Consider the following 19469-nt stretch of genomic DNA (forward strand, 5'->3'; position numbering starts at 1 on the left):
TCACTCCAGCCACTTGGGATTTTTTTCTCTCTCCCTGCACTTTTCTTCTTTCCTTCCTCTTTGTTTGTGGGGTTGGGCTGCAGAATGTTCTGATGGGGCGTCAGTACATGAGATGTTTGCCTAGTGGATTTGGGATGCTGCCTTAAAGGCTTTTCAGCCCCCTACTCACCATCTCCTTCTGACATTCCTGCATCCTGAAGCGTCTGAGGGTCTTATGGCCCCAACCCTCTACAATATGAAATTCACCTTCCGGCTTTAGGACATTCTCTGTGTTCTCTCTCAGGCTCCTTGTTGCTGCTGTCCCAAAAGGTTAGTATATGAGGCTTTTTGGTGCAAAGGAGATGGGTCAGGACCAGACCAAGCAGCAGATAGAGAAAGGACTCCAGCTCTACCAGTCTAATCAGACAGAAAAGGCTCTGCAAGTCTGGATGAGGGTATTGGAAAAGACCACTGATCCTGCTGGCAGGTTTCGGGTTTTGGGCTGCCTCATCACTGCTCACTCGGAGATGGGCAGATACAAGGATATGCTAAAGGTAAAGTGATCCCAGGTCGAATGCATGTCACTGTGTATCACACCCACAATAGGGAGCAGTTGGGGATTATACTGTAAAAGCATGGTTTATATCTTGCTTGGAGCAAGGTGCATCAGACATTTGATGAATACAATGTGCTGCCTTCACCAGCTGGGACAGGTGGCAGTGCTGATTTATGGGTCTAATCCCTGGGGTCCTTATAGTGTCACTCTGCATTCCTGCTCCCTAGTTCTGGGCCCCAAAGATTCTTAAGGACCCAGTCCCCCCCAGGTTTTCTCAGGTTGCTGCCTGTAGTGCTGATCCTTAAGAAATTTTGGAGCACTAACCCAAGGCATTTAACTTTGGAGATTTAGTTATTTTTCACAAATGGTGTGCTAGGCACTTTACATGCTATTTTGAAGGTGAAGCCCCGCCCACAATGAGTACAAAAAAATCAAAGGGGATGATGTAGGACAAGCAGTGATGTGTTACAATGGTGTTAATATCTGGCTACCTCCACAATTTTTGGTATCTTAAATAGATTTTCTATTACTGGATTTTATTATAATTATATGTATTGCAGCAATTCCCACAACATTTTCCGCACCATTCAAACATCCAGGAAACGTTGCTGTTCAAACACAGGCACTGATGTGATGAGCTTAGTCTAACAAATACTTGTTCACACTTCTCTAGTTGTAGAAGCTGGTAAGTCAGGCTAAGAGAGAGGAAAAATAAATAGGCTTTTTGGAAGAGGTGTTTTTCAGGAGGGTGTTGGATGAGGAGCAGATGGAGGCCTGGGAGATAAGATCAAGGAGGGGGTTCCCAGTGTTGGGGGCAGCAAAGAGGGTGAGAAGGACCCAAAGAGGCACCTGTGTGGCTTGAGGAAAATAGAAGAGCAGAGAGAGGCTTGAAGCTAAACTGTGCAGAGTCTTAAAGGTGAAGACAAGAGCCTGAATTTGATGTGAGTGTAGAGAAGTCAGTGCAGTGCTCTGAAGAGGGGCTGGGTGCATTTGGAACAGCAGAGAGTGTTTGGAAGGATGAGTCAAGGATCTGGGAGACCGCACAGGAGGAATTTCTGGTACTCCAAGGTAAGAAACAATCCAGGCCTGAAAAGGAGTCTTGCTGTGCTAATCCCTGTTATTTCTTGGGTAACAGACCCTGAGTTTGTATCTGGGATCAGAGGATATTTTTCTCCATGCTGATGATTGTTTATAAACTCTTCCCATTCAAGTGCTTTACATGGCACCATTTAAAGCAATTTGAGTGCCACTTTCAATTAGTAAAGTATTGGGTGTGTCCAGAGTCCTATCCTCATAGCAAATACAAGGGGGAAAGGAGAAAAGGGGGTGAGAAGCAGTTGGGATGCATGTGAAGACAAGTGGGATGCTCTGAGAGGAGATGGGATTGGTGGCAGGGTGATCGGGGAGGAGAAAGACGAGGGCAATGAGGAGAGAAGATAAGGTATGGTTGTGTGAAGAGAATGTTTTGAGTTGTGTGGGAACAAATGAGACAGGTGAAGGAAAACTTGATAGAATCAAAACCACACTAATAACCTGGAAAACAGGGTCATTGTAGGTGAAATTTCTCCAAGATCCTTGTAACACAGGGAAAAGAGCATGACTTGAATAAAGCAGAAGAGTTCATACTATCCAAGGGATTAAAGAGGAAGTAAGGGGACTTTTTACAGATATATGGGGGAACAAATAAGAAGGCATACAAATGAATGAGAAGAGACATGAAATTAATGATAGTTTAAAAGAGCTGTGATGCTTAACTTCGTTTGGAGAAAAAGGTATTTAAGGGGCAAATGAAAGAAAAGAGGCTTGGACAATAAGGAAGCAAGGAAGAGCTTGTAAAAATCAGGTAAGGGAACACTTTGAACTTATACAAGACCCTGGGTCCACATAGCACACTTCCCAAGGGGGTAAGGGAATTAATGGACAACGAGAACACTGATAATTATTTTTGAAACTTCATAGAGAACGGGAAGGTTCTAGAGGACTAGAAAAAAATAAGTGTCGTTCCAATCTTCAAAGAGGGAATGAAAAGTGACCCTTGAGAATTATCATCCAGTAAATCTACCTTTAATCCCTAATAAAATAATGAAACAGAGAGAAGATGCTAAGCATCTAGTATTGCAATTATTAATTCAGCCCATATACTGCGCTTTGTTCATCACAAGACACAGAAGAAGACATTCCCTGCCCTGAATAGTTTACAGTCTAAAGAGACTTAGACTAGGGTAACTGAACCATATGCAATGAGCAAGTCATTTATAAAGCGCAAACCTTGTCAGACAAATTGGATTGCTTTTCGATAGAAGCACAGAATGAATGGATGAAGGAATCTTGATGGAAGTAATTAGCAGAATATTTGATACAATCCTAAATCCTCCTCAGAATTAATTCTGCTGAGGTGCATGGGGATAAGGAATGGAGTAGTGTAGGAAAAGCTGAGCTGTAAAATGCAGAAATGTCTTTTTCCTGCTGATGCCTCTTTCCATGGCCATTTGGCAGCTCTTTCCACCAATTTCTAACCCAGATCTCTTCCCTCTGACAAAGGTAGAGAATACAGAGAGAGGTTTCCCCATTCTATTTATATGATGTGTAACCTACCTCATGGCCTGCCTACTTGAGTATTTTATCAATCAATGCTGTCTTGTTGGACTCTTTTTGTCCTGACCACAGGCTATGTAACTTCTCCTGTGCAGGGTACAATTCCCTTGGAAGCACAGGCTTTATTCCTACAGAGAGACCCTCTATAAACACTCTCTTCTCTGCTCAAAGTTTGCAGTTGTGCAGATTGACACAGCTCGGGAGCTAGAGGACCCTGACTACCTTATGGAGAGCTACCTGAACCTGGCTCGGAGCAACGAGAAACTCTGTGAATTCCAGAAAACCATCTCTTACTGTAAGACATGCCTGAACATGCAGGGCACCACTGTGAGCCTGCAACTGAATGGCCAGGTGAGCCTCAGTATGGGCAATGCCTTCCTGGGCCTCAGCATCTTTCAGAAGGCACTGGAGTGTTTCGAGAAAGCCCTGCGTTATGCACACAACAATGACGACAAGATGCTGGAATGTCGAGTCTGCTGCAGCTTGGGCAGTTTCTACACACAGATCAAGGTGCAGAAACACAGCTCAGCTGGTGACCTAGGGGATGGGAAGTAACAGTGGGAAAATTTTCCCCTATCTTGGGTACAGGAAGGGACCAGGGTGGGCAGGGATTCACCCTATATCTTGGATATAGGAAGTAGTTCATAGAGTTTGAGGGAGGGAGGTTGTCCTGGGAAGGTTTTAACTCTCTGCTTCTAATGCCACTAATGACTATTCTGCTTGAGGCTTAAGTCAAGAAGATCAATAGAGGGCATTTACACAGCATCCCAAAGGTAGAAGGTGTGATTCACATTCTTTGGTATACCGCGCACACAGCTCTAGAACCTGGACAGTCACAGAGATGTGGTCTAGGCATGGGACCAGGAGCCAACTCCTGGGCCTGGGTTCTATACCTACCTCTGCCACTGACTCACCATGTGACTTTGGGCAAGTCTCCTACCCCTTCTGTGCCTCAATTTCCATAAAATAAGTATAGTGACTAATGCCAGCATTTGTTGTAGCTATGAGTTCTATGACAAAAGAATTACAGTAACTCCTCACTTAAAGTTGTACCAGTTAAAGTTGTTTCGTTATTAAGTTGCTGTTCTATTAGAGAACATGCGTATTTAAAGTTGCGCAATGTTCTGTTATAATGCCCTCCACCCCTTGCAGCGCCTGCCGGCAGGCCCCACAAATCAATGCCTCCCCTCTCCCTCTCCATGCCTCCTGCCTGCCACAATCAGTTGTTTTGTGGCGTGCGGGGAGGAGCGAGAATGTGGCGTGCTTGGGGGCGGAACTGGGTGGGGAGAGGGGGGTTGAGGGCGGGGCCTGGGGCAGAGCTGGGGGTCAAGCAACGCCTGGCAGTTTGAAAAGTCAGCGCCTGTAGCCCCAGAAGCCTATGGCTGTCTCCAGCTGTGCAGGGATCTAGAGGCCCAGTGCCTCTGCGTTGTGTGTCCCGAGTGTACCATGCAACCTGGCAGATTGGTTCCCTTAGGAGACGACTGGCCTCCCCAGCACTCCAGGCCGGGGGGGGGACCTTCAGTGACTAACTGGAGCAACATTTGTGTGATCTGCTGTTCAGAGGCCAGCAGACACAGCCCCATCAGGTGCTGGGGAAGGATGCAGCACAGTGTCACTTCCTATGTGCTGCCACTTGCCTGCACTGCCTGGCTCCCATGTTGAGGCCAAACTCGCAGAGCTTGCACGGGGAGGACTCTGCAGGCCTAGGAGTGGGAGTGCTGTTGGCCCAGACCCTCACCACAGCTCTGGGGCCAGAGGACATTCACTTACCTAGTCACTGCTGAGAGTCAAACTGCATATAATGTCTTGTCTGGCGAAAAAATTTTCCCTGGAACCTAACCTATGGGGAAATTGGATTCGCTTAACATCGTTTCGCTTAAAGTCGCATTTTTCAGGAACATAACTACATTAAGTGAGGAATTACCGTATTAGGGTTTTTCCATACAAAGTCTTGGTTTCTGTCACCCTGGTTGGCCACCAACTGAGGTCTTACGACAGGGGTGGGCAAACTACAGCCCGTGGGCCGGATCTGGCCCCTCAGGGCTTTGGATTTGGCCCACGGGATTGCTCCCCGTGGCGCCACAGGCCCGGTGCCGCTCTCAGAAGCGGCCGGCACTACGTCCCTGTGGCCCCTGGGGGGGGGGGGGGGGACAGAGGGCTCAGTGCGTTGCCCTTGGCTCCAGGCACCGCCCCCCGCAGCTCCCATTGGCCAGGAATGGGGAACTGGGGCCAATGGGAGCTTCAGGGGAGGTACCTGGAGGCACGGCAAGAGCAGCGCACATGGAGCCCTCTGCCCCTGCCCACCCCCAGGGGCCGCAGCGCTTCCTGGAGCGGTGTGGGGCCAAGGCAGGCATGCAGGAAGCCTGCCCTAGACCTGGTACGCGCCGCTGCCACCCCGGAGCTGCTTTAGATAAGTGGTCCCAGGCCGGAGCCCGAACGCCCCCTGCCCCCCAACTCCCTGCCCTAAGCCCCCTCCTGCACCCCAACCCACCCCTGCCCTGAGATCCCTCATATGCCCCGCACCCCTCCTGCACCCCAACCCCCTGCCCTGAGCCCCCTGCTGCACCCCTCCTGTATCTCTGCCCTGAGCCCCCTCCTGCACCCCAACCTGCTGCACCCTGCACCCCTGTGCACCCCAACCCCCTGCCTGCACCTCGCACCCCTCCTGCATCCCAACTCCCTGCCCTTAGCCCCCTCGTACACTCCACACCCCTCCTGCACCCCAACCCCCTGCCCTGAGCTCCATGCTGCACCCTGCACCCCTGTGCACCCCAACCCCCTGCCCTGATCCCCCTACCGCACCCCAACCCCGTCCTGAGCCCCCTCCCACAGTCCGCACCCCTGCCCTGAGCCCCCTCCTGCACTCTGCACCCCTCCCATACTCCAACCCCCTCCCACACCCCTCCTCTGCCCCAATCCTTTGCCATGAGCCCCTTCCTGCACACCGCACTCCCTCCCGCACCCCAACCCCCAGCCCCAATCCCTTGCCATGAGCCCCTTCCTGCACACCACACTCCCTCCTGCACCCCAACCCCCTGCCCCAGCCCTGCATACAATTCCCCCACCCAGATGTGGCCCTCGGCCCAAAAAGTTTGCCCACCCCTGCCTTAGGAACTTATAATAAAAAAAACTTTTATCTCCCACTGGTCCTCCAACCAAACCAGAACAATTAAAACTATCCCTGATATTTCTAAGGTAAAAATCAAGCAGGAAAAAATAAAAAAAAACCCTTTGATCTCCTTTATACATCACAAAGAATGAAAAAAAATGGCACACGGGTAGGTTTTTGTTTTTTGTTTTTAAAAAATCTTTTGCAGGTCACTTTTAAATGGTTTTATATTGTTAGTTAAATATTATGATGATTTTACACTATTTTTATTGTTAAATAAAGGAGATTTATTTGACTTCTCATAATTTCCTAGGATAAACAAAATTATTAAGATATTGGATGCCATGATCTTTCCTTTTTAAAAAACCAAAGTGATGATTGTGACAAAGCCCTGATTTCCCCCCCCCCCCCTTTTACTGCCATAATAACCAACCAGACCCAAGAGAGATTCTGACCCACCTGGTGTAGAATGTGAGGGTTAATTGTGTGGAAAACATTTTGAAGTTGAAAGGCTCTGTAAGAACATAGAAGGCCGAGATGATGGAGGAGCAGGTAAGGGTACAGGTGGCTCTGAACCAGGCTTTCGCCGTAACGAGGGTAAATAATCTCTATAATGAGAAGCAGAGTCCTTTCCTAATGGATATCACTCTAAGCTGACCATGTAATCATCCCAGCATATAATTTAAATTCTGAACCTGCTAGGGACATGTGCTGGGGAAAATGGAGTCTACCATGTGGCAATTCTAGCTTCCTTAGCTGGATACACATGCTCATTTTGAAATGTTGGAGGGTCCTATTACTGCAGGGGCAGTCTAACTCTCTAACTTATTTCTGTCCTTCTACTGGTCGCTTTGCCTTCCAGGACTATGAGAAAGCCCTGTTCTTCCCATGTAAAGCAGCTGAATTGGTGAATGATTATGGAAAGGGCTGGAGTTTGAAGTACCGAGCAATGAGCCAGTACCACATGGCAGTGGCCTATCGGAAGCTGGGGCACCTGGCAGATGCTATGGAATGCTGTGAGGTACAAGGTGGAGGTAGAGATACTGGGCCAAACATGGCAAAGAGATGCTGGAGTGGGGGAGAGGTCTCTGCAGGTCAGGATTAGGGGGTATAGAGATACAGCAACATTCACCTTGTACCCCAGATACCGCTTCTGCCTCCCACCCCTAGAGGCAGCACATCTGTGGTTTCATTAGCCAAAGCTGTTCTCAGGGGCTGGGTTCAGGGATGCCCTCTGCTGGGAACATGCATTGCACAACTGTTGTCGAGGCTTTCTTCCCCAAGGGTGTGTCATTTCTCTGAAGCTGGCCATTGAGGCAGGCTGGGGTATTGTGAGGGCTTCAATCCCCGCTGGGCCTGGGGAGGAAGGTTCTTGTACTGACGGGAGGTGTTTTCTTTCAGGAGTCAATGAAGATTGCTCTGCAGCATGGGGACCGGCCACTGCAGGCACTGTGCCTACTCTGCTTTGCTGATATCCACCGCAGCCGAGCAGATATACAGGTGGGAGCAAGGGGAGACAGAAAGGAGGAGTCGGGGATGGAAAGGAGATATGGAAAGGGAGCACCAGGACTGGGCACAACTAAATGTGTCTCACTGTCTCTCATGCTGCAGACAGCCTTTCCTCGCTATGATTCCTCCATGAGCATCATGACAGAGATTGGAAACCGCCTGGGACAGATCCAGGTACTGCTGGGAGTGGCCAAGTGTTGGGTGATCCAGAAGGAGCTAGACAAGGTCAGTCACAGGCCATTCCTGAGGAAACTGGGGCCTTCTCTGAAGTAGACAACCTCATTCTGAACTGTACACACCTGGGTAGAGCAAAGTCCCATGGTCCTCTATTCTACAAACTGGATCTGGTACTTGCCTGCTGACATTTTTCTACATAATCCAATTTGGGAAGCTGGGAATCTGTCATAAATTGAGTACACTCATACTGGATCCAGATCCATGGTCTACAAAGTCACATGGCCAGTACCAAATGCTTCACAAGAAAACACATATTGCATAGAGATAACTGCAATGAAAGGAGTGGGAAGAGGGGTCACTTCCTGCCTCCCATCTTATACTCTGAAGCAAATTTGATTGATTCTCTCTTAGCTGTATAATTAGTATTATAAATAATAATAAATAAATTAATGGAGATATCCTATCTCCTAGAACTGGAAGGGACCTTGAAAGGTCATCAAGTCCAGCCCCCTGCCTTCACTAGCAGGACCAAATACTGATTTTGCCCCAGATTCCTAAGTGGCCCCCTCAAGGATTGAACTCTCAACCCTGGGTTTAGCAGGCCAATGCTCAAACCACTGAGCTATTCCTCCCCCCATATTAGTGATCGTGGTATTATTTACAGCCCAATAGGTACATCCTGTGCTTTACAGAAAAACATATGACACAAAGCTGACTAGAGGAGCTTAGATTCTAGGATAGATAAAATATAGCATGGAACAGGGAGAGATGGTACTAAACAAAGAAGTGGGAATGGGCAGGAGATTACACGGTACAGGCCCCGTGAGGTTTTTTTTTCACTATGTGTACAGCATGTTAGTTCCTTTAAAATAATACAATTACCCCCAAAAAAACTACATTAAAAGAATATTAAGGTTGCAAAGTGACGCACTCAAAAGTTAAGAATTGTCAGAATCAAGATTGCCTGTACAACCTTAATTCAAACCCCATATGAATTATGATAGTCTTTAATTGTACATTACGTATTTTTTCTACAGGACCCCTGCCTCAGTCAGTCCACAGAAAGGAGGGAGCTCACTTAATGGGCAACTATTGAGTATTTTGTTTCTCTTCATTGTTCACTGTTTGGCCCCAGGCCTTATTTACTGAACACCATCCAAAACCTGCTCTGAAGACAGAATTATTCATTTCCTTATGGACTTTTCTGTGATGTTAATCACTACAGTATCTGAGTGCTTCACAAACATTAACTTATTTTCACAACTCCTATGAAATGAGGGGGTATTATTACCATCATTTTACAGATGGTGAACTGAGGCACAGAGAGATTAAAGTAAAAGTATTAATGTTGGGTGCTCCATCTGAGTTAGCCAAAACCTAATTTTTTTAGCGTACTTAGCATTATATAGCACTTCATATGTTCAAAGCACAGCTCTCATTGACTTCAGTTCCAGTTGTGAGCACTCAGCACTTTTGCAACTTAGACCCAGGATCTCAAGTCAGGCACTCAGAAAATGAAGAACATGCAACTAGTGACAAAATATGTAAAAAGTTTAGTTGAAGTGATCACATAGGAACTCTGTGGCAGAAGCAGGGATAGAATCCAATTCCTTACGGCAGCTTTCAACTGCTGTAACCATAAAACCCTCCTTTCTCTTCCTGCAACCCCCTGCTTCATTCTCTACACACCTTCCAACTTCTGAAACAAATGAAGCAGGGATCCTACAGACTACAACCTTCTTCACTACCCAACCCTGATTCATCCCCATCCTGTGCACTGAGTAAGCCAAGGATTCTGTGGAGAAAATAGTATGCGATCATGTAATCAACAACTATATCTAATGCATATGCAAAAGGGGGCCGAGTTAATTCTGGCATTTTCTAACTTATGAGTGCTTGACTTTAAAACAACATCAGTAAGGTTGCAATGTACTTTTTGGTGTATAATTTCCTAACTGAAAAAAAAATGAATTCCATCGTGTTGCATCTTATTGCCACCCATCATGGTTCATCAGCAGGTTGGAACATTTAGATCCATCACACAGAGACCCTCTGCCACTTGAACTAATGGAATACTGACAGCAGTAGTAGGATGCCATCCTCTTTGTGGATCAGCATAGGAGGAGATGAGACATTTTGCCAGTGAATGTCACAGACTTCTGCTGACAGCAGAGGAATGGTGAGACTCAGGAATCATAAAATCATAAAAATGTAGGCCTGGAAGGGACCTCAAGAAGTCGTCTAGTCCAGCCCCTTGCCTGAGGCAGGATCAAGTAAACCGAGACCATCCCTGTCAGGTGTTCGTCCAACCTGTTAAACCTAGACATTCCCAGTCTCTAACCCTCAGGCTTCTCATGCCAGTCTCCCTCCCCAGCAAGTTCCAATGTCACCCCTCCACACTCCTAATCCCAGTTTCCTTGCCCAGCCAATCCCAATTCCTCACTCCGAGCTCCTTACCAGATCGATCGCTCTCCCACACTAGCCTCCAGTTGCCCCTTCCCTCACTGGCTCCCAGTCTTAATCTCCCTCCCTGAGGTCCTTGTCTAATCAATATCCTTCCCCACACCCTATTCCTTTTCCCAGTCTCTCTGACCAACCATTCTCAATTCTACTCTTTATCTTGACTTCTCATTAATACTCTCTCTTCTCCACTCCCCTCCTTCCCTCAGCCCACTAGTTCTCAGTCGCATTATCCATGCTCAGCCAGTCTCATTCTCTCTTCCTCCCAGCCCCCGTTTCCCTCCTTCCCTCTTGACAGCCTTCAGTCTCAGTTTCTGCCACAACCCCGCCAGATTCGTTGCCCCAATCCATTGCCCTCCCGCTTGCCCCTCTGTATTCAAATCAAGCAGCTTCCTCCTCCACACTGCCCTGTGCCTAGCAAAGAGCACTGAGAGCAAAGGAGAGACAGACTCAGTTCAGGTGCCAGTTCAGGTACCACACATGGCCTGCCGCAGCACAGAGCTTCTATTGCAGGGAATGTCCTGCTCTGCCCTGGGCTGGAGCATGCTCAGTGTGGATGGAATTTTGGGGGACTTAAGCTGCTAAAATGTAAAGTCTACTGAGCGTGCACAAACTGCAATTTTTCAAAGGCTTATAGTGTGGCCAAATTTGAGTGGATTTTCAGGAGGATGACAAAAGGTACATCCCTGATACAAAAGCTATCACACCATGCGAACTTTCAATTCCCTATGTGACCCGAGCCTGGGGCAGCAATCACTGAAAATGCCAAGGTCAGAGCAGGCTGCAAAAGGGAGAGCAGATACTCCCAAAACTGGTGGTTAACACTGACATTAAATTGACCGACAAGTCACAAACTGTGCTTCTGATCCCCCCCCCCCACTGGTTATCAAGAAGCTTAAAAAAAAATCTCACAGCCCCCTTACTGCATTCCAGTTCTCTGGTTCCCAATCAGCACATAGGTCCAATATAGTGAGAAGTTGTTTAAAAACTCTGCTCACATATACAAAATGTTCTTCTGACCCCAAAGGGTCAGCCACATTACCAGATCAATATTAGTTTGGATCTTACCCAAAATACCACACTGCCAGCTAATCCTTTAGTGCCTAAAACTAAAGGTTTATTATAAAGAAAAAAATAAAGAACAGGAAGAGAGTTGTTAACTGATAAAGCACTCAGATACATACAGAGACTTCAACGTCCATATATCACGTTCTTAGCAATACTGGTGCATTTGCTGGCTTGAAAGTCCCTCTGGAACATATCCACAGCTTGGATGGCTCATTCAGTCCTTTGTTCAGAGCTTCGGTTTGTAGAAAAGTACTCCAGAGGTAAGATGTAGGAATGAAGTTAATGCAGCTGACTTTTATATTCTTTTGCCACGTAGCTTGTACTTCCTGTGTCCCAAACACAAGCTTCACAGCACATGGCATGAGAAAGCCTTAGGCTATGTCTACACTACACACCTTTTAGCAACACAGCTGTGCCGCTAAAAGGTGCGCAGTGTAGCCACTCTTTGTCAGCTGGAGAGAGCTCTCCCGCTGACAAAAAACTTCCACCCCCAACGAGCAGCGGTAGCTTTGTCAGCAGACAAAGTGCTGTTCACACCAGTGCTTTTCGTTGGTAAAACTTTTGGTATTTGGGTGTTCCTGAATGACAAAAGTTTTACCAATGAAAGTCCAGTGTAGACAAATTGTCTATACTGCCAATTGAACGACAAAACTTTTGTCGTTCACAGGTGCTTAAACACACACACACATCCCGAAAGACACAAGTTTTGCCGCGGGAAGTGGCAGTGTAAACAGCTCGTTGTTCGTAGGAGCGCTTTTCTGTTGACAATGCAAACCCTGCTCATAGGGGATGGAAGTATTTAGTCAGCAAAAGTGCCAACAAACAGCGTTTACACTGCCCGACTTTTAGCGACTTGACCATGTCGCTAAAAGCTGTGTAGTGTAGACAAAGCCTTAGAGTTCTCTGTCCACAGGCCTGCCCCTACGTGCCTTGCTGACTCATAAGATGTATCCCCTGGCTCCTTTCAATGAGTTCGTTGTACAGCTGATGACCCTTGATGTGCCATCAAACAGGCTAGGCAGTGCTGATGCCAGTCTGTCTGGGGGTGTCACCCAGAAACACAGGACAAGTTTGGAAATACAGATATACCATACATATCTATAACTCACAATACAAAGGTGATACAAACATATAAACCAAGATTATCCTATTTGGAAAATTATAATATTTTTGCAGATACATGGCATACCTTGCAATTTTATAATATTGGTATCAATAATATTATAAATGGTCTCCCATATTACATACAGCGTCACACCCTTCTTGAAAGAATGGGGGCACTCGAGCTTTTAAAATAAAAGGTCACCAGTATTTAACATGGTCAAAACAACCTATTTTTTCCCTACTCTCATTTTCAGAAATGGCAGAATCATTTTGGCTGATATTTTTCCAATAAAGTCTGCCTGAGGCAGACATCCAGCATGGAAAACTTCAGCCTACACTGTCAACATTTGGCAAAGTTAGAAATATATGAAAAGAGGGTCTTGTAATGGGAAGTGTCTGGCAACTTTAATCATATGTGATGCTACCAGCTCTGCCTATAATCTGAAACCTCAGCTGTGGCAAAGCTGTGCTGAGCACAGGTGATGAGACAGGAGCCAAAGTAGGCTTTACATTTACAAGACAATTTAGACAAGGAGGAGTCCGGTGGCACCTTAAAGACTAACAGATTTATTTGGGCATAAGCTTTCGTGGGTAAAAATCAACTTCTTCAGATGCATGGAGTGAAAATTACAGATACAGGCATAAAAAAAAAGGCTTGTATCTGTAATTTTCACTCTATGCATCCGAAGAAGTGGGTTTTTTTACGCACGAAAGTTTATGCCCAAATAAATCTGTTAGTCTTTAAGGTGCCATCGGACTCCTCATTTTTGTGGATACAGACTAACACGGCTACCTCTCTGATACTTAAAACAATTTAGAACAGCCTTAGGACTAATTTGTGCTGGCTGCTAACAGCCCCCAAAAGACCATTCTGCTAGCTAGGGATCTCCAAAGAACAGCAGCCATGACCCCCACTTTTGTTCCTACCCCCACCAAACTTGCCCAACTGCTAGAGCTGGAGTATATGGTATGGAGTGTAGGGCCAGTGGCACTTGGTGATTCCCCCTACACTGAGGGAATCCCCAACCAGCTGGTTAAGATGGCTTTCTGCCTGTTTTGTGCTGCAGTGCAAAGCAGGCAGAAGAAAGGTGAGTGATTTTAGTTAGATTGACACAGAATCTAGGTTCGATAAGTCAATTATTTTTTAAAATCCTGTGTGGTATTAGGCTTTCTGGCCCCTGCAGCCAAGAGTTCCCCACTCACTAGGGCTGTCGGTGAAATCTCTCCTTTTATAAGTTCTAAATTAATCAGCTATTAATTTCATTGAATGGATCCATCTGTTCTCCTTGTAGAATGCAAGAGATGAGGAAGCAACTTCACTACACCCTTCTTTACTTTGTCCATCTCCATCGAGATCCTGCTAACTCCACCACCACACTGGAATAAGCCAAGAGTCCACTTAGGTCTTGGCTACACTAGCACTTTACAGCGCTGCAACTTTCTCGCTCAGGGGTGTAAAAAAATTTGCTGAGCGCAGCAAATTACAGTGCTGTAAAGCGCCAGTGTAAACTGTGCTCCCAGCGCTGTAAGCTAATCCCCTCGGGGAGGTGGAGTACCTGCAACGCTGGGAGAGCTCTCTACTAGCACTGGCGCCACGACCACACTTGCACTTCAACTCGCAGCGCTTTGGAGTTTTAAGTATAGCCAAGCCCTTAGTCTGGTATTCCATCTCCCAAAGTAATCAATGCCAGATGCTTTCTAGGAAGGTAGAAATCCCATAATAAACCTAATTATACAATCCTGTTTAATGGGAAACTCCTTCTTCTCACATACTGCTAGCTGAAACCCTGAAGTCGGTTGCTCTATAACCCTGGAGGGCAGAGACTAGTTATCAGCATTGATTATTTCTTGTTGTTCTGAGGGATGGGGGAGCTGTAAAGACTCACTCAGAATAGCAGCTGCTAGAACAATGCTACTTCCTTGCAGGCTGGCAAGGCCAGGGCAACAGCTCCTTCCTATACCCCAGGACAGGGGTCATGGGCAGCAGAAGTAGGACAAGCTGGTTGGGAGACACGTGTGCTGTTAGCAATGCTGGTCCTTGCTCCTGCCTCTTTTGTCCCAGTGGAAGTAGACACTGAAGTGGCTCAAAGACTGGGTGGGAGGGTGGGGTAGGTGCACTTAGCAGCAGCTAGTTGCTTGCTTATGCTTAAACCCAGCCTTGGTGATTTACTGCACTGGAGTTTAATTCGTTCTATAACCTCTCCCTTTGGAGACACCAGTCTCTGTCAAGGCTGCACTCTGACTTCCCATTCAATGTGCAGCTCGGATAGGAATGTCCCTGTTGCATCCCTATGACCCTTCAGTGAGCAGGCAGTTCACTGAGCTTTGTGAGGACATGCTGTGAGTGTGAACATCCCACCACAGATTTCTTGCTTCTACTGGAGTGTAGGAATGTTTTATTAACCCTAATGCCGTTATCTCCTGTCGCGGAGTGTGGGGGACTCGGGACACTGTGCCTCCGGCTTCCTGCAATTCACCGTGACTCTCAGCCAGCCAGTAAAGCGGAAGGTTTATTGGATACCAGGAACACAGTCTACAGCAGAGCTTGTAGATGCAACCAGGACCCCTCAATCAAGTCCTCTTGGGGAGTGCAGGGAGCTTAGACCCCAGCTTGGGTTCCCTGCGTTGCACCTCCCAGCCCAAAACTGAAACCTCCCAAATCCCTCCAGCAGCTCTCTCCCCACTCCCCTCGGCTCCTCCTCTCCTTTGTTTATTCTCCCGGGCAGAAGGTGTCACCTCTCCCACCCCCCTTCCTGGCTCAGGTTACAGCTCAGGTAGCTCAATATAACTCCCAGGTCAAATCCGCCCTGCTCCGTCACACCTCCTTATTCCTTAGCCTTTCAATTCTCACCATGCTGCTCACCATGCAGAGCTGGTGCTGAATAGTTGGCATAAAAACTGGTGATGTGCTGATATGTGGGGTCTCTGTTCTCTCCTTTACAGGCACTGGAAGGCATTGAGAAGGCCCAAGAGCTGGCAGAGGGACTGGGGAACAAGGTAAGAGTTCACAGCTCCCCTCCACCAGTGTCCAGAGCCCTCTAATGGGGATTTCGGTGTCCACTCTATCTTCCAGCCTCACACTGCTTCCTGTTATCCTCCATAAGCCCATGTTAACCAATATGTCCTCGAGGCTCAGGTTGAGTGTCTTGGGTGTAGAATGTGAACCATTTCTGAGTTTGTTCTTAGTTCAGGTATGAGTCAGTACCTAGGGAGCATTCTGAGCGTGTGGAGTGGATGATGGCAACTGAAAGACCCTTACAAAGTTTAGTGGAGAGCCAGAGTGGGTTAAACAAGTGGGAAGGAGAGGGAGCCAAATTGTTAGACAGGAAAATAAGAGTAGTGAGGAGAAGTGGAGGACTAGGGATCCTTTCCCTGACAAATAGCTACATGGCATTAATTTACTGTCCAGCCAGCCTCCGGGATACTCTGCTAGTACAGTAACTCCTCACTTAAAGTCGTCCCGGTTAACGTTGTTTCATTATTATGTTGCTGATCAATTAGTGAACATGCTTGTTTAAAGTTGTATAATGCTTCCTTCTAACGCTGTTTGGCAGCTGCTGCTTTGTCCACTGCTTGCAGGAAGAGCAGCCTGTTGGAGCTAGCTGGTGGGGGCTTGTAATCAGGGTGAACTGGCAGCCCCCCTATCAGCTCCCCACTCCCCTACATTCCCTGTGCTGCAGCTGCCCAGCAGGCTAGCAATTGCTGGCATTGAGCTGTCTCTCCCCTACTGCCATGTACTGCTCCTGCCCTCTGCCTTGGAGCTGCTCCCAGAGACTCCTGCTTGCTGTACGGGGGAAGTGGGGGGCTAATGTCAGGATGTCCCCCTCCCCCTGCACCACGCTTACCCCATTTCCATAGAACAGGGGGTACACACAACAGGGTTCAGGACCGGAGGGAGCTTCCAGGCAGCAGCTGCGGTCTCAGCAAGCTGATCTAATTAACAAGGCAGTGTACTTAAGACTGGGGTCAGCTACTTAAAGGGGAAATGTGCATCTCTCGCTCTCAGACACACGGTGTGTGTCTGTCTGCTATGCTCTCTCCCCTCCTTCCATGCCTGCTGCCTTGTAGAGTGAGGCGACATTAATAACCAGTTAATCCTTGAGGGCTCAGCCAAATGCTAGTTCATCATTTAACAGTAAGGCATTCCCTGTGAAATATCCCACCCTCTGACTCCTCCATCTCAACCCAGCTTCACAATCATCATCACTGTGTACCAGTATTAAATTGTTTGTTTAAAACTTACTCTGTGTGTGTGTGTGTGTGTGTGTGTGTGTGTGTGGATATACACTGTATATATGTCTTTTGTCTGGTGAAAAAATTTTTCCCTGGAACCTAACCCCCTCATTTACATTAAATCTTATGGGGAAATTGAATTCGCTTAGCATCGTTTCGCTTAAAGTCGCATTTTTCAGGAACATAACTACAATGTTAAGTGAGGAGTTACTGTATATGCTGAGCACAGTGCACGAATTGCATACTGGCTAGGAGCCTGAAGAGAAGAGGTGACTTATGAGCGTGCAGGTTCCTAGGAAAACCAGCTCTGTGAAAAGATGCAGAATGGTTGGAGCGCTGCAAACCTGGGTTCCCCTTTATTGGCACATTGGGACAAAAGGATAAGGATAGATGGGAGGGCCTCTAGATGCTCACAGGATAAATCCTGACCCCTGGGAAAGTTTTATGTTTTCTGTGGTGAGGCTCATGTGTGTCCCAGATGGCTGGTGGGGCTGGAGAAGACCTCATCCTTCTAGTGCTCTTCCCATGTTGTTGGTTCTCTTTCACCTTGCCCCATCCTCTGTCTCATGCCTCTGCCCTCTGTGCACAGCTTGGCCTGCTGAAGCTTCACTGCCTGTGTGAAGGGATCTATCGCACAAAGGGACAGCAACGGGAACTTCGTGACCATGTGGTGAAGTTCCACGAGTGTGTAGAGGAAATGGAGCTGTACTGCGGCATGTGTGGAGAATCCATTGGAGAGAAGAACAACCAGCTCCAGGCGCTGCCTTGCTCCCACTTCTTCCATTTAAAGTAATGAACACCAGGGACAGGGCAGAGTGGGGGACATGAGAGGAATGGAGGCGGGGAGATGAGGCAGATGGTTAAAGAGGGATTCCCGCAGGGGGAATAGAATAAGGCAGGAGTTCAGCAGGGATTTATGGGAGAGGGCTGGGGCTAGAGAGGGATCTGTGAAGGGACAAGAGTAATAGAAAAGCTCCATTAGTGTCCAGAGTAGAACTGTCCTCTGCAGTCTGAATATGCCAAATAACTTAAATACAGAGTGTACTTCCTCATGGTGTCCTGCTATTGTTTATACAAAATCAATGACTCTTCTACAAAGAGTCACCCACCATCTAATCTTTAACATTACTGTCCCTGACTGTTGGAAGTAATAGCACATAGGACTCCCTAAGTCTCACTATAAGAATGGAGAGTAGAGGTATGAACCCATCTAAAGGGTTTTGTGTAGACAGGCCCTAAGCCACTTCCTTCCCCACCCCTGGGATAGGAGTCCAGGTCTGTGAATCAGAAGGGCCTCTCTCTGTAGGCATGCATGGTGAGAAATAACCACTTCCCATTGCAGATGCCTCCAGACTAATGGGACCCGTGGCTGCCCCAACTGCCGCCGTTCATCAATGAAACCGGGATTTGTGTGACCTGGTGAATCAGTCATTTTGAGAGAGCTCATATTCTGACTTGCAACAGAGGCCAAAAGACAGAACCCTGGAATGTCATCCAGCGTGCACAGCCTGAAAGGAGGACCCTTATTTGCAGGTGGAGAGGTCTCCTGCACAGGATGCAACAAGTGCCCCTTGATCTTTTACTCTAACCTGACATTTTACCTGTGTTCAGAAGCAGCAGTCATCCTGGAGTCCCCCTGGAACCACCTCTCTAGAACCAGTTTCACACTCTATCATGCCTGTTCTAGGACTTGCCTGACACTTTCTCCAGTGCCAGTTCACACTCCATTTTTGCTCCTATTCAGTCAGCTGTACCAGGGCTAGTTATTGTCTTCACTTGCCTTTCTTTGGTGCTTGTTTTTGCCCCTCCTGAGAAGTGATGGTGGGGACTGGCCAGTGGTCCTGGGTAGATGTAGCACAGTAACGTTGTCTGTGTTGGAGTAGCAGCCTCTTCTCAGCATGCCCTGCAGTAAATGCTGCCAGTATACTCCATAGGCTCCCTTTTTTTCAGCACCAGGATTTAGACCCTACTCCTGCTTTATACTAGATCCCTCCTAGCAATTCACTACCCAATGTAAAAAATGGATTTAATTCAGAAATCTTTATTAATGAGAAAACAAAGCCCAGGCATGACTATGATAGTGTCCTCTGCCATCATGTCTTCCTCATCCCTCACTAGCGCCTTACTCTCTTCAGCGTGTCCTCAGCTGTCTGCTGGGGCCTGCGTCCCCCTCTCTGTGCTAATGCAATACCCTCCCCGTAAGGCTGCAAGACTGTGTGTATGTTACCGCCGGAGGTCTGTGCAAACAAGGTGTCTCCCTGAACAGAGGTCTGTTCAGCATGGACTGCTGCTGTGGCACGTGGCTCGCGCGGCGGTATCACTAGACAGGCCGCTGGGGGTCAGCCAGGCAAAGCAGGTTTCGTGTGTTCTCAGCCCGGGGCCGCGCACGCGCTGTATTTACACCCACCTGTTTGTATTTGCAAATAAAGTCTTTGCACCCACGCCCGGCTGGCTCTGCTCGTGCCCGGGGGAAGGGGCCACACGACCGACTCCCTCCGCCCTGGGGAACACCCTCCCCGCCCGCCGGCTGGGCACAGCGCCTGCGCTACCGCCCGGGGAGGAGAGGCGGGTCGTGCAGCGGCCACGCCCCGGCCCCGCACTAAGATGGCGGTGAGGACATCACTCAGCAGATTTGGGTGATGTCACGTGACTAGTCGGAGGCCGCGGGGTTTTTTTGTT

General features: G+C 47.8%; 1 protein-coding gene across 3 annotated transcripts; it reads left to right on the top strand.

Moving 5' to 3' along the window:
• Positions 1-19211, top strand: RAPSN (receptor associated protein of the synapse). 3 transcript variants are annotated; one of them, XM_034769429.1, is made up of 8 exons: positions 1-533; positions 3302-3640; positions 7102-7260; positions 7641-7739; positions 7851-7922; positions 15501-15554; positions 17380-17579; positions 18133-19211. In XM_034769429.1, the coding sequence occupies exons 1-8, from the start codon at positions 318-320 to the stop codon at positions 18203-18205; spliced, it is 1212 nt and encodes a 403-aa protein (XP_034625320.1). In that variant the 5' UTR covers positions 1-317; the 3' UTR covers positions 18206-19211. The 3 variants fall into 3 exon arrangements, with proteins under 3 accessions (XP_034625320.1, XP_034625322.1, XP_034625319.1); XM_034769431.1 differs by having other exon boundaries at positions 2-533; positions 3302-3481; positions 7851-7973; XM_034769428.1 differs by having other exon boundaries at positions 4-533; positions 7851-7973; positions 18133-19210.
• Positions 19212-19469: the final 258 nt, after the last annotated feature.

Source organism: Trachemys scripta, chromosome 4 (genome assembly GCF_013100865.1).
Source record: "Trachemys scripta elegans isolate TJP31775 chromosome 4, CAS_Tse_1.0, whole genome shotgun sequence".
NCBI classification, from domain to species: Eukaryota; Metazoa; Chordata; order Testudines; family Emydidae; genus Trachemys; species Trachemys scripta.

Coding starts and splice junctions, on each gene's coding strand:
- RAPSN (XM_034769428.1), top strand. CDS start 318: ATGAGGCTTTTTGGTGCAAAGGAGATGGGTCAGGACCAGACCAAGCAG. Junction 3,641..7,101: donor GTTTCTACACACAGATCAAG/GTGCAGAAACAC, acceptor TTTGCCTTCCAG/GACTATGAGAAAGCCCTGTT. Junction 17,580..18,132: donor TCCCACTTCTTCCATTTAAA/GTAATGAACACC, acceptor TTCCCATTGCAG/ATGCCTCCAGACTAATGGGA.